Genomic DNA, 14,154 nt, shown 5'->3' on the forward strand with positions numbered 1-14,154 from the left:
AAATCTGTTGGAATTCTTTGAGGAAATAACAGACAGGATAGACAAAGGAGAGTCAGTAGATGTTTATTTGGATTTTCAGAAGGCCCTTGACAAGGTGCCATACATGAGTTACAGCCCCAGGTATTACAGGAAAAATACCAACATGGATAGAAGATTGACTGACTGGCAGGAGACAGCGGGTCCTTTTCTGGTTGACTGCCAGTAACTAGTGGTGCTCTGCATGGGTTGGTATTTGGACCGCTTCTTTTCACATTATATGTCAATGATATGGATGATGGAATTTATAGCTCTGAGGTCAAGTTTGCAGACAATATGAGGATAGGTGGAGGGGCAGGTAGCGTTAAGGAAACAGAGAGTCTGCAGAAGATAGACAGATTAGGAGAATGGGCAAAGAAGTGGCAGATAGAATACAGTGTAGGAAGTGTATGGTCATACACACGGTAGAAGGAATAAAGGTGTGGACTATTTTCTAAATGAGGAAAGAAAATTTTAAAAATGAAGCGAAAAGGGATGTGGGAGCCCTTGTACAGGATTCTCTAAAGGTTAACTTGCAGGTTGAGTTGGTAAGTAAGGAAAGCAAATGCAATGTTAGCACTAATTTCAAAAGGACTAGAATACAAAAGCAAGAATATAATGCTGAAGCTTTACAAGGCATTGGTCAGACAACACTTTGAGTATTGTGAGCAGTTTTGGGGCCCCTTATCCAAGAGGTGATGTGCTGACGTTGGAGAGAGTCCAGAGGTTCACAAGAATGATCCCAGCAATGAGAGGGTTAACATATGAGAAGCTTTTGATGGCCTGGGGCTTGAACTCACTGGAGTTTAGAAGAATAAGAAGTTATTTCACTGAAACCTACAGAATATTGTAAGGCCTAGATAGAGTGGATGTGGAGAGTATGTTTCCTATTGTAGGGGAATGTTGGACCAGAGGGCACAGCCTCAGAATGGAGCGATATCCATTTAGAACAGAGATGAGGAAAGTTTTCTTCAGCCAGAGGGCAGTGAATCTGTGAAATTAATTGCCACAAATGGCTGTGCAGGCCAGGTCATGGGGTATACTTAAGGTGGAGATTGATAGGTTCCTGACAACACACACAAAATACTGGAGGAACTGGAGAAAAGAGTAAGCAGTCGACGTTTCAAGCCACGATCCTTCAGCAGGACTGGAGAAAAAAAGATGAGGAGTAGAGTTAAAAGGTGGGGTGGGGGGGGGAAGAAACACAGGGTGATAGCTAAAACCGGGAGGGGGAAGGGGTGAAATAAAGAGCTGGGAAGTTGATTAATGAAAGAGTTACTGAGCTGGAGAAGGAGCCTGATAGGAGAGGAAGAAAGAAGAAGGGGGAGGAGGGAGGCAATGGACAGGCAAGATGATAAGGTGAGAGAGGGAAAAGGGGATGGGGAATGGTGAAAGAGGAGGGGCATTATCGATGATCATACTATCCGGTTGAAGGCTACCCAGACGGAATATAAGATGCTGTTTGTCCAGCCTGAGCGTGGCTCATCATGATAGTGGAGGAGGCTATGGATAGACATATCGGAACGGGAATGGGAAGTGGAATTAAAATTGGTGGCCACTGAGCGATCCCGCTTTTTCTGGCGGATGAAGCGCAAGTGCTCAGTGAAGCGGTCTCCCAATCTACATCAGATCTCACTGGAGGTCACAATGGGAGTACATGACCCCAACAGACTCACAAAAAGCTCACTTATCAACATTCCTCAAAATATGAAACAGCAGCTACTGTCAAACCCTTTTAAGCCTTTAAATAACAACTTACATGAAAAAGAAGAAAAACAGAACTCCAGGGCAATTGGCTGCAGCGGTGAGAACACGCCAATCCCTGATGAAATAACCAATGACAGCAAACGCTGCGATTCCAAATGCAAACACCAGATTGGTGAGTGACCCTGAATTAAAACAAAAATCTTAATTTAAAATAACTTCAATTCTTGCTCAGTGAACAGTGCACAAATCCCAAATCCCCCTGTTGATATTATAACATTCATCTTGAAGAATGCTTCACAACTTAAACAAAGATTTATAATGGTACCTGAATGTGAAAGATATGGAATTAATGCATTAAGTGGGATTTGAATAGATAGGCCTAATGGTGAAAATAGATGTGATAGAACAAAGGGCTGGGTGATCAGCATCTGAATGTGGAAAAATGTGAGGTCTTCGAAAATAAAAATGTGGAATACATTTTATATGGAGAGAGTTCATAAAGTGCTGGTGTTCAGAAAGTCCCCAATGACTTTTATGCAAAAGTCCCTACAAATTAACATGTTGGTACAGCAGGAAAATGCAAAGGAAAAGTGTATATCGGTCTTCATTGCAAGGGAATTTGAACGTAAGAGTAAAGCCATCTTCCTGCAATTATATACTGCCCTAGTGAGATGGCAGCTGGAATACCTGAGATAGGTTTAGCTTTTTATGTATAGAAGAGTCTACTTGCAACTGAGTGCAACAAAAATTTACCAGGTTGATTCCTCTGATGGGGAGACTGAAGTGGTCAGAGGATAGAGACTGAGCTAATTTAATTGAATGGTAGAGTGTGCATAAGGGTCAAACAGCTTCTTCCTGGCTCTATGGTCCAGAAATTTTACAGAGCCAACATGGGAGACAGATAAGGACTGGAGATCTCCTACCTCAAAATCGGTTACAACTAAAATGGCTGTGGGATACAAGCAAGAATTACTACATTCAGAGCACGAACTTCACAATGATCAGGGAAAATAAAATCATAATTGGAGAACAATCAAACATTTGAATTACTGTGCACTGCTGTCCTCTTATCAGCAAAAACCTCAAACTGACAGCAGGTGTGAAGAAAGTAAATATATCCCCATTATTTAAGGAGGAGGGAGAAAGATAATAGGGAATTGCAAACCAATTAATCATAGGAAAATGATGGATAGTGGTAACTAGGCACTTTGAAAGCAATAGGACTGGAGATAACCAACACTGACTGATTTATGATCATGTTTGACAAGACTTGAGTTTTTTGAGGTAAACAGAATAAATTAGGGGAAACCAGCAGATGTTTTTAAAATTTTACAGACATTTAAAATACCATGCAAGAGATTATTTTTAAAACTTAGAACATGGAATGGGGTAATATACTGGCCTGGATTGAAGCTGTGACTAACGGGGTGTTGAAAGGACCGGACAGTCAATAGCTTCACTAAGCCACTGAGGTAATCCATGCTCAGTTAAAAACACTATTATGCAACTTTACAGCTTTTCACTTATCTTTGAACTTAACATGCGAACAATGAGAAACCTCCCCACCTGTTAAAGCCCAATAGGATTTGCCCACAAATTCCTGTGTCAGTACAAAAGCCACCAGAGACATTCCACCATTCACAAACCCAACAAGAAGTCGCATCAAGGCAAAGATTTCATAATTAGGAGCAGCTGCTGAAATGAACCCAAATACGACATCAAGGAATAAGCCTGGAAGAAATTAAAATATGGTTTGAAACATTTATTTCAGCTTGATCATCCAAGAAGTAAATCACAGTTTAATAAGCAGCCTGCTAAATTTTCACTGAAGTAATAAGTGTTTCATTTGCTCAGGACATCTAACAATACAGGTCTTCCCAAACATCCAGATAACCTAACTTAATGCACAGTCTGCACATACGAATTAGTGTTGACGAGACTGGTGGAAAGGATTTGCCAGCTGCTGTGTGGGAACTCAGTCTGCAGCTGCATTTCTGAACTGTGAACTCAAAAGTTCAAAGTGTATTTACTATTAACTTATGTATATATTATACAACCTTGAGATTCATCTCCTTACAGGCAGTTACAAAACAAGAAACCCAAAAAGAATCCATTAAAAAAATCCAACAAGCACCCAATGGGGGGGAGAGAAGAGGGGGAAGCGGTGTGGGGTGAATGGGAAGAGTGGGGAACAGGGGAGTGGGGGGGGGTGAGAAAAACACAAATTGTGCAAACAATAAAAGCAAGCAAACAGCATTCAAAGCGCAAGTGAGTCCATGGACACAAAGCCCAGAGCAGCCAGAGCAGGCCCACAGCCTCAGCTCATAACACAGTGGAGCAAAACTTGCAGATACAAAGCCTGCAGCAGCCGGATAACGTCCACAGCCACAGCCTCAGTGCAGCAGAACGAAGCAATGTTGCAGTGCAACGAGCAGTATGGCCCAACCCTCACCTCCAGTCTCAACACCCTGCCTTTTCAGTCATCTGGCCTGGCATTTAAATCTTCAGGTCATTCCTCACCCCAAGACCTGGGCCTTGCCGCATTGATACACCCTGGGCCTGGATCCCGCCACCATATTCTGACCCGTACCCGACCTTTCCAAATCAGCCCGGCACTTAGATCAATTAACTCTCCAGGTCACAAACAGTTCTCAAGACCAGAACACTGCCATAACCTGAGGACTCCACGTGGCCAGAGAGGTCACTGTCCTTAATTATTGACTGTTTTTCCCTCTTCAGATGTCATCTGACCTACTGGCTTTTATACTACAGCAACTGCTTATCCTAGGCTTGGAGATTTCAGGTGGTCCAATAAGGTCAAAATGAGCACAGTCTAGCAACAACTAGCACCTGTCCTGAACATCCTCCAGCAAAGACAGCAGCCAATTACTCTACACATTTATTAAAGTGCTAGAGAGAATAAAAGCTCAGATTACTCCATACTGATCAGCAATGTCCAGATCCCTTAAAAAGAATATTAAGCAAATCTAAGGATGATCTGGCCTAAAGTCCTGCAGGAATGTTTTATGGCTAAGGCATTCTTCACCCAATCTCAGTATCCTTGTTTGGACCAAGGTTGTAACAGGTCTTGAGCCAAATGGCCCTGCCAAAACTCAAGCAGCAGTAGGGTTAAAGGCAAGTATAATTTGACAAAACTGTCAAATGGAGGAGGAGAAGATGGCGGCGCGACGTAGCTCGCAGCGGCCACTCCGGTGAATGATATCTGTTATTTGTCAAGTAGGGTGTCGTGCACAATCCTGATTTGATGGAGGCAGACGTGAGAGCACGGAGGAACATCTGGTGAAACTTCTGAAATGCCTGTTTCACTGCCACTGCTACTGTGTGATCCAGAATCTATGGAGGGAAAGGCCCTGAGTCCTCGGCTTTGCTTGTTGCTGTTGCTCAGCAGCCGGGGTGGGGTCGAAGCGCTCGGCAGAGATGGTGCTCGGTGTCGGAGGGCTGGTCGGAGGCTCGAAATTTTCGGACGGACTCAAGAGTCAGCTGCGGTCAGGTGTTTCCAATGCATCGGCAAGTTTGCCGCGCTTCCGTCTGCGTGAGATGATGGGGCTATCGGGACTTGAACCGTGCCCATGGTCTGCTCCTTATCAAATTAAGGTATTGCTTTGCACTGTTGTAACTATATGTTATAATTATGCCTAGTTCCACTGAACCACACTTGGACCAGAGCTCTCCATGTACTTTTCAAACTTCTCTTACATGTTATGCTTGAACCTGCATCGACCACTTTCTCAGGCAGCTCATTCCACACTCAGATGTTTCATTTGGAAGACAGACTGCACTGGAGTGACACTGCAGAGACCAAATTGGATGGCTAGGTTGATGCCAGCTTCTGCTTTATTTTTAATTAATTTTAATCTGACTCAACTGGAGTGTTTGTTGGTCATTTCAAATTACAGTTACACAGAAACCAAATTGCTTTGGGGTCTTGGGAACTGGACGAGGACAGATTCCCTTTCCTGAAAGGTATTAATAATTCGGATGAGTTTTTAATGACAACCTGATAGCTTCACACTAATCATTGTTAAGAATGTTTTGTTTTAATGCAGATTTATATAATTTGCTAAATTTTCCTGTACATCCAATCACAAAGAGAAAATCTGCAGATGCCTGGAAATCCAAGCAATACACACAAACTGCTGGAGGAACTCAGCAGACCAGGCAGCATCTATGGAAAAGAGTACAGTTGACATTTCGGGCTGAAACCCACCCTTCAGCAGGTCTGGAGAAAAAAAATGAGGAGTCAGAGTTAAAAGGTGAGGGGAGGGGAGGGAGGGTGATAGGTGAAACCAGTACAAACAAACCCCTCCGTATAACAGAATTCCAGTCTCTCTCCGTTCAAACCAGATTCCATCTTCCTATTTCCCTCCCAAAACAGATAACTTCACATATCCTTCATTATATTCCATCTGCCAAATTTATGTCCACTAACTTAAAGTACAAGTACTCCTCGACAAACTCTTGGGCCCTTCTCAAAATTTGCTTTCACACCCACCATCATATCTTCAGCAAACTAGGTAATAATGATACTTCCTTCATTTAAGTCATCAATATATGCAGTAGATTGTAAATAACTAAGAACCCAGCATCCCATAGCTACAGAAGTAAAATCTGCCTCTTCAATTGCACATTTGGTAACCTGCCTATGCACCTCCTGCTGTGATCTGAAGTGAAATCCTATTCTTTAACACTCTCATAAAGTGCTCTGGACCTTTTAACAATTCTATATAAATGTTTATTGCTTTTACTGCAGGAAGTCCAATCTTCTTGAATTAAATTAATTAAATGCCACAAGTAAAAGGAAACGTTTTATTCATGTACTTGCAGTGTCCATTCTGGGGCAGAGATGGATAGCACCTCTGGTGGGAGGGCTTGTCATGGCCAGTCTGAGGCAGCTCACTCACCTTTGGTCCCCAGCAGACACTTCGCTCTATCTGTGGCTCCAAGCAGTTATCTGCCTGTAGCAGCCACATCCCGGTACACTGCTTTGACAGACAGGCTAAACCATGTGAGGCTAGCAGTGGGCCTCATACCCTGGTGAGATAGGGACATGCCTGTCCTAGCATGTAAAGTCACAGGGCAGATGAGATGAAGTGAGATCTAATTGCCAAGGTGGTTCTGTAATGCTTCACAAAAACCAAAGGGCACGATGAGGCACAGAAGTAGTCACGGCCATCCACTGCAACCATGGAAGATGCCAGTTCTGATGACTACTCATACTAATGGACCCAGACGTCTAAGGTCAAGAGAGTAGATCTGCCCCAGTACAATGGCTTTTCCACTTTAAAAACTCACCCACACAGGTTTCTTCATGCTGTACACATCATCTAAGAACTGGACAAATCTAACTGGCAACATCAGATATGCTGGGCAACCAATCATAATCATCAAATCATCCATACACAAGAAATTACTTAGAGCTTTTTACTACAATTACAACGAGCACTTAAACTCACCTATAAGGAAGATAGGTTTTCTGCCAAATTGGTCAGACAATGGTCCAAATAAGATGTTGCCAAAGAGCAAGCCCAAGAAGAACAAGGATCCAGCCAAGTTTACTTTATACGCTTCTTGTCTGATTAAATACCACTGTTGGCATATAAAAAATAACAGTTATTCTTATTAAAAAAGTGAATTACTGGCAATTGGATGCAATAACTCCAAGAAATCTCTGAAGGGAAATGAGTTCAAAAGTACATCAGAGCAAGCAGGGAAGAAGACATTATCTCAGCAAAAGCATAAAGGTACCACAAGTCAAAGAAAGTACCACACACAATACTTAATGTGTTCATGGCTACTTCTAATCACCTTCACTCACCCTCTCTCGCCAAAGGGAAGCCCAATAAATTCAAGTTAATACATCACAATTATGCTGTCTTGACAAGCTGAGATTGTTATTTATTATTAAGCTATTATCCACAGCTGGATGCAACTTTAATACCCCTGAGCCCATTACAAAGGCAAATGAACACAACACTTAACACACTAGGTAACTCAGTTTACTGACAGATTAACAGTAGCATTTACTTTTGCAGGTCTGTGCTTGAGCACTGCCAGTGACTGCTTAGGAGTTTATAAACACAATAGAATATTGAGCCTGGTAAGAATAATTCACCCATTAGCCCCCATAGCTATATGTGATATGCTTGATGATTAAATCACTTCATCTCATGTGATTACCCAGCAACATCTGGGGACTAAATTCCAATTATCCATTATCCTTTATGTGATAAATCGTGCTTTTTTAAGTTGAAAGTTACACAGTGTTGCTCAAGACTCCCCTACATAAAAAATATTATCTGCACGTACTTATCAAATTCTATCTGGAATACCTCAATGTTATCATCCCTTAATCTTCCATATTTAAAGGAATGCAGTGAGTATTAAGCAATGTCCTCAACTCAATCCTTTAAAGATCAGAATCAAATTCATTATCAGTGACATACTGTACAGTATATCATGAAATTTGTTTTGCAACTTCAGAACAAGGCAATACACAAAATATACTATAAGCTATAATAAATAAAAACAGTGCTAAGAGGAATAGGAAGGTAGTGTTCATGGACCATTCAGAAATCTGGAAGAAACCATTCCTAAAACATAGAGTGTGTGTCTTTTATCGATAAACATAGGTATCGCTGTTGTCCAGGTGCTCCAAAGCCGAGTGGAGAACCAGTGAGATTGCTTAACTGTAGGCCTGTTGTGGCAGAGGGTAAATTGCAATGAGTCCAGGTTGGTCAGAAGTTAATTCTAGACATGACCAACCTTTCAAAGGACTTCCTCATAGATCTGAATGCTACTGAGTGATAGTCATTGAGGCAGCTCACCTTTTCTCGAGCACTGGTATGAGTGATGCCCTTTTGAATCAGGTGAAGATGTCAGGTATAGAATTTTATAAATTTATCAACAAACAAAACTGGCAACTTACAATAAACCAGACATAAAATCAGAATTTTAAAGGCTGTACATGCCTTTTAGTGAAGATAGAAAGACTGCTGCCTCATTTTCCGATAGCAACAATTAGATGGCAAGGATTTGCTACATATCAGAGTTAAGACAGAGAGATACAAGAGGCTGCAGATGCTGAAATCTGGAGCAACAATCAACTTGCTGGAAGAAGAGGGGGGGGGAAGGAATTTTTGACACTTTGGGTCAAAACCCTGCGTCAGGACTGAGAGTGGAGAAGGGAGTGAATGGGCAGAATAGAGGAGAGGGGTTGAGGGATGAGACAGTGGCCCTAGGTGATTGATGGACACCACAAGGAGGGATGGCGATGACAGGTAATTAAGCCCAATAGAAGAGAGTAGGATGGCAGTCAGGTGGATGACTGATGGAGGCAGATGGAGCTAAATAAGGCAAAGGTGACAATGGGGACTGCTAGGAGGGGAGATGAGAAAAACACAAAGGCTATCAGTGCTGGAATCTGATAAGTAAGGAAGGTGAGAATGGGAACCATTAGGAGAGAGGGGAAGGGCAGATGCAACCAGAACAAGACAAGGGATATGGCTGCAAGTGGGAGCTAGTGGGTGGTATGTGTGGGTAGTAGATGGATCGAAACAGGAGGAACAAACAAAAGCCAAAGCATGTGACAGAAGGATTAGGGAATGGACCAAGGATCAATTTTATTCGCCATATACTGTACATTGACACGTATTAGGAATTCATTGTGGTGTGATGGCCAGGATGCAACATGCAAAAATAAACAACAGATTTCAACAATTATATAGAATAAAAAATGACATAAAAAGCTAAAGGATGGATATGGAATAAAATGTGCATAAATACCGGGATGTAGCAATGTGAGTAGCATTATAAAAAGTGGTTTAAAGTGTCGACAGTGCAGTGATGAAGGTAGTAAATAAGGGGTGGGGGAGCTAACTAGAATGATTGATCAGACTATCTGAGGGCTGAAACTTTGAGGAATGGTAAAGAGAACAAAAAATGGGAGAACCAAAGGTTGATTGACAGCGGATGTTGAGTGGGAAAAAAAAACAGAAATCATAATATAATGACATCCCAATATCATTCAGTTTTCCAATAAAGTCAAAACATTTTTACAGCTTACAAAATAGCCAATGCCCATCTGCCCTCCCTGTCACATAAAACCCTGCAAATGTTTAAATGGCCTCCCCCTTGGTGCCTTAGCAGGGTCTAGCTCAGTTGTGAGGCCTCTGTCATCACCAGGCTAGCTGGCACTTACTGTACAGAACAAACAGCAACAGCAGATATGGACCATCAACCAGCAATCCGAGCAGTAGGGGGAGAGGAGAAATCTTGAAAGGAATTACGACTTTCATCAATACAGTCAACAGAAAATTCAAGTAAGTTACGCAATCTCAATCTTTGCTTACCTCAGTTACAATGGAAGTGAAATCTTCCTCAAATACGACGTATTTAACAAGGTCTTCATGTGTGCTGGGCACATCCTGTGAGATTATCTTGTAGTCAGGCTGGGCTCCCACTAACACAATCAGCATTGACTGACAAGCCACATAAATCTGTAAACACATCACACCAACTTGTCATATTGTTAATGTAAACACGAGGAAATCTGCAGATGCTGGAATTTCAAGCAACACACATAAAAGTTGCTGGTGAACGCAGCAGGCCAAGCAGCATCTCTAGGAAGAGGTACAGTCGACGTTTCAGGCTGAGATCCTTCATCAGGACTGACTGAAAGAAGAGATAGTAAGAGATTTGAAAGTGAGAGGAGGAGGGGGAGATCTGAAATGATAGAAGACAGGAGGGGGAAGGGATGGAGCCAAGAGCTGGACAGTTGATTGGCAAAAGGCATATGAGAGGATCATGGGACAGGAGGCCCAGGGAGAAAGAAAGGAGGAGGGGGGAGCCCAGAGGATGGGCAAGGAGTATAGTGAGACGGACAGAGGGAGAAAAAGGGGGGGGGGGAGAGAGAGAGAGAGAGAGAGAGAGATAGAGATAGAGATAGAGAGAGAGATAGAGAGAGAGATAGAGAGAGAGATAGAGAGAGAGATAGAGAGAGAGATAGCGAGAGAGATAGTGAGAGAGAGATAAGGGATAGGGTATGAAGGGGAGGTGGGGCATTAACGGAAGTTAGAGAAGTCAATGTTCATGCCATCAGGTTGGAGGCTACCCAGATGGAATATAAGGTGTTGTTCCTCCAATCTGAGTGTGGCTTCATCTTTACAGTAGAGGAGGCCACGGATAGACATATCAGAATGGGAATGGGACATGGAATTAAAATGTGTGGCCACTGGGAGAACCTGCTTTCTCTGGTGGACAGAGCGTAGGTGTTCAGCTAAACGATCTCCCAGTCTGCGTCGGGTCTCGCCAATGTATAGAAGGCCACATCAGGAGCACCGGACACAGTATATCACTCCAGCCGACTCACAGGTGAAGTGTCGCCTCACCTGGAAGGGGCCCTGAATGGTAGTGAGGAAGGAAGTGCAGGGGCATGTGTAGCACTTGTTCCGCTTACAAGGATAAGTGCCAGGAGGGAGATTGGTGGGAAGGGATGGGGGGGAACGACAAATGGACAAGGGAGTCGCGTAGGGAGTGATCCCTACAGAAAGCAGAGAGAGGGGGGAGGGAAAAATGTACTCAGTGGTGGGATCCCATTGGAGGTGGCAGAACTTATGAAGAATAATACATTGGATCCGAAGGCTGGTGGGGTAGTAGATGAGGACAAGGGGAACCCTACTCCTAGTGGGGTGGCGGAAGGATGGGGTGAGAGCAGATGTGCATGAAATGGGAGAGATGCGTTTGAGAGCAGAGTTGATGGTGGAGGAAGGGAAGCCCCTTTCTTTAAAAAAAAAGGACATCTCCTTCATCCTGGAATGAAAAGCCTCATCCTGAGAGCAGATGTGGCGGAGACGGAGGAATTGCAAGAACGGGGTGGCATTTTTGCAAGAGACAGGGTGAGAAGAGGAATAGTCCAGGTAGCTGTGAGAGTCCGTAGGTTTATAGTAGACATCAGTAGATAAGCTGTCTCCAGAGATAGAGACAGAAGAACCTAGAAAGGGGAGGGAGGTGTCGAAAGTGGACCAGGTAAACTTGAGGGCAGGGTGAAAGTTGGAGGCAAAGTTAATGAAGTCAACGAGCTCAGCATGCATGCAGGAAGCAGCACTAATGCAGTCGTCCATGTAGCAAAGGAAAAATGGGGGACAGATACCAGTATAGACTTGGAACATGGATTGTTCCACAAAGCCAACAAAAAGGCATGCATAGCTGGAACCCATACAGGTGCCCATAGCTACACCTTTAGTTTGGAGGAAGTGGGAGGAGCCAAAGGAGAAATTATTAAGGGTAAGGTTCTAATTCCGCTAGACGGAGCAGAGTGGTGGTAGAGGGGAACTGGTTAGGTCTAGAATCCAAAAAGAAGCAGAGAGCTTTAAGACCTTCCTGGTGGGGGATGGAAGTATATAGGGACTGGACATCATGGTGAAAATAAAGCGGTGGGGACCAGGGAACTTAAAATCATCAAAAAGTTTAAGAGCGTGAGAAGTGACACAAACATAGGTAGGAAGGGATTGAACAAGGGGGGATAAAACAGCGTCAAGGTATGCAGAAACGGGTTCAGTGGGGCAGGAGCAAGCTGAGACAATGGGTCTACCTGGGTAGGCAGGTTTGTGGATCTTGGGTAGGAGGTAGAAACTGTAAGTGCAGGATGTGGGAACTGTAAGGTTGGTAGCAGTGGATGGGAGATCCCCTGAGCGGATAAAGTTGGTGATGGTGTGGGAGACAATGGCCTGGTGCTCCCTAGTGGGGTCATAATCGAGGGTAAATAAGAGGAGGTATCCGCGAGTTGTCACTGTGCCTTGGCAAGGTAGAGGTCAGTACGCCAGACTACAACAGCACCCCCTTTATCAGCGGGTTTTGTAGTAAGGTTAGCATTAGTGCGGAGGGAGTGCAGAGCAGAGTGTTCGGAAGGAGTGAAGTTGGAATGGGAACAAGGTGCGGTGAAGTCAAGACGGTTGATGTCCCGTTGGCAGTTAGCAATAAAGAGATCCAGAGCAGGCAGAAGACCAAAGTGGGGTGTCCATGAAGAGGAGGAGGGATGAAGATGGGAGTAGGGGTCATCGATGGGGGCGGGAGAGTCCTTGCCGAAGTCGGCTTGAAGACGGAGCCGGCGGAAGAATAGTCCAGTGTCTTGGCAAACACGGAACTCGCTGAGGTGTGGGCGAAGGCGGACAAAGGTGAGGCTCTTACTGAGGACAGAGCACTCTGCCTCAGACAGTTGAAGGTCGGAGGGGATGGTAAAGACCCGGGGATCCCACTTCTCATCCGTGCCAGGAGGGGGGAGGGGGATGGGGAGGGGGAAGGGAAAGGGCGGGCAGGGGGAGGGGGAAGGGAAAGGGCGGGGAGGGGGAGGGGGAAGGGAAAGGGCGGGGAAGGGGAGGGGGAAGGGAAAGGGCGGGGAAGGGGAGGGGGAAGGGAAAGGGCGGGGAAGGGGAGGGGGAAGGGAAAGGGCGGGGAAGGGGAAAAGGGATGGGGAAGGGAGGGGAGGGGGAAGAGATGGACGGGAGGAAATAGGGTAGGGTAGGGTGAGGGAGGGGTAGGCGGGGAGTACCGGCGGCCGTCCATCACACAAGACAAGAGGAGCGGCTTCCTCTCCCATATGGTTGATAGCTGTTCCATTTTCTTGGACCGACTGAAGCTAAGACAGATCCCAAGCGCCCTGAGTTACCGTAGGACACGGGCTCTCCCACCTGCAGAAGGACGAAGATGACCGTCAGCCGCTTCTGGTAGCTGCCGAACTCGCCAACCGATACCAACGATCCGTCCACGTCCATCGCTCTCGATGCCGCTCCAGCAGAGGGCGACAGCGCCCACACAGGCCGAGCCGAGTATTACACCCAGCCGCGCAGAGCCGGTCACGGTATGAACATCCCTCTCCCCCCATCAAAATACACACACACACTCACACTCATAACGCCACCACAGGGCGAACACGGTATTACACTCACCCCGAGCGCCGCTTCAAAAAACCCGGTGAAGTATTACCTTCCGCCGACAGTGCCTCCACAGACAGAACATGGTGTTACACCGCCTCAACAGGCCGATAGGGGCTTTACACCCTACTCGCACCGCCTCTAGAGGCCGGGCAAAGCATTACATAAAAGTTGGCAGCATCTCGAGGAAGAGGTACAGTCGACGTTTCGGGCCGAGACCTTTCGTCAGGACTAACTGAAAGAAGAGCTGGTAACAAGTGCTACATATGCCCTTACACTTCCTCCCTCACCACCATTCAGGGCCCCAGACAATCCTTCCAGGTGAGGCAACACTCCATCTGTAAGTTGGCTGGGGTGATACACTAGTCATAGTCATACTTTATTGATCCCAAGGGAAATTGGTTTTCATTACAGTTGCACCATAAATAATTAAATAGTAATATGTAAATTATGCCAGGAAATAAGTGGAGGACTAGCCTATTGT

At 44.9% G+C, this 14,154-nt stretch overlaps 1 protein-coding gene across 2 annotated transcripts in view; it reads right to left on the bottom strand.

Annotated features, from left to right (window-relative positions):
* Positions 1–13,566, bottom strand: part of slc22a15 (solute carrier family 22 member 15) — a 48,471-nt gene extending 34,905 nt beyond the window's left edge. For both annotated transcript variants that reach the window (XR_010020976.1, XM_063071547.1), the window contains exons 1-5: positions 13,428–13,566; positions 10,092–10,238; positions 7,197–7,329; positions 3,289–3,453; positions 1,775–1,904 (exon numbers count right to left, since the gene is read on the bottom strand). Coding sequence is in view for 1 of the 2 variants with exons in the window: in XM_063071547.1 (XP_062927617.1) it covers positions 1,775–1,904; positions 3,289–3,453; positions 7,197–7,329; positions 10,092–10,238; positions 13,428–13,511 (659 nt within the window). In the remaining variant the exon portion in view is untranslated. The remainder of the gene's footprint in view (positions 1–1,774; positions 1,905–3,288; positions 3,454–7,196; positions 7,330–10,091; positions 10,239–13,427) is intronic.
* Between the last annotated feature and the right edge of the window lie 588 nt (positions 13,567–14,154).

Source organism: Mobula hypostoma, chromosome 19 (assembly GCF_963921235.1).
Source record: "Mobula hypostoma chromosome 19, sMobHyp1.1, whole genome shotgun sequence".
In the NCBI taxonomy this organism is placed as follows: Eukaryota; Metazoa; Chordata; class Chondrichthyes; order Myliobatiformes; family Myliobatidae; genus Mobula; species Mobula hypostoma.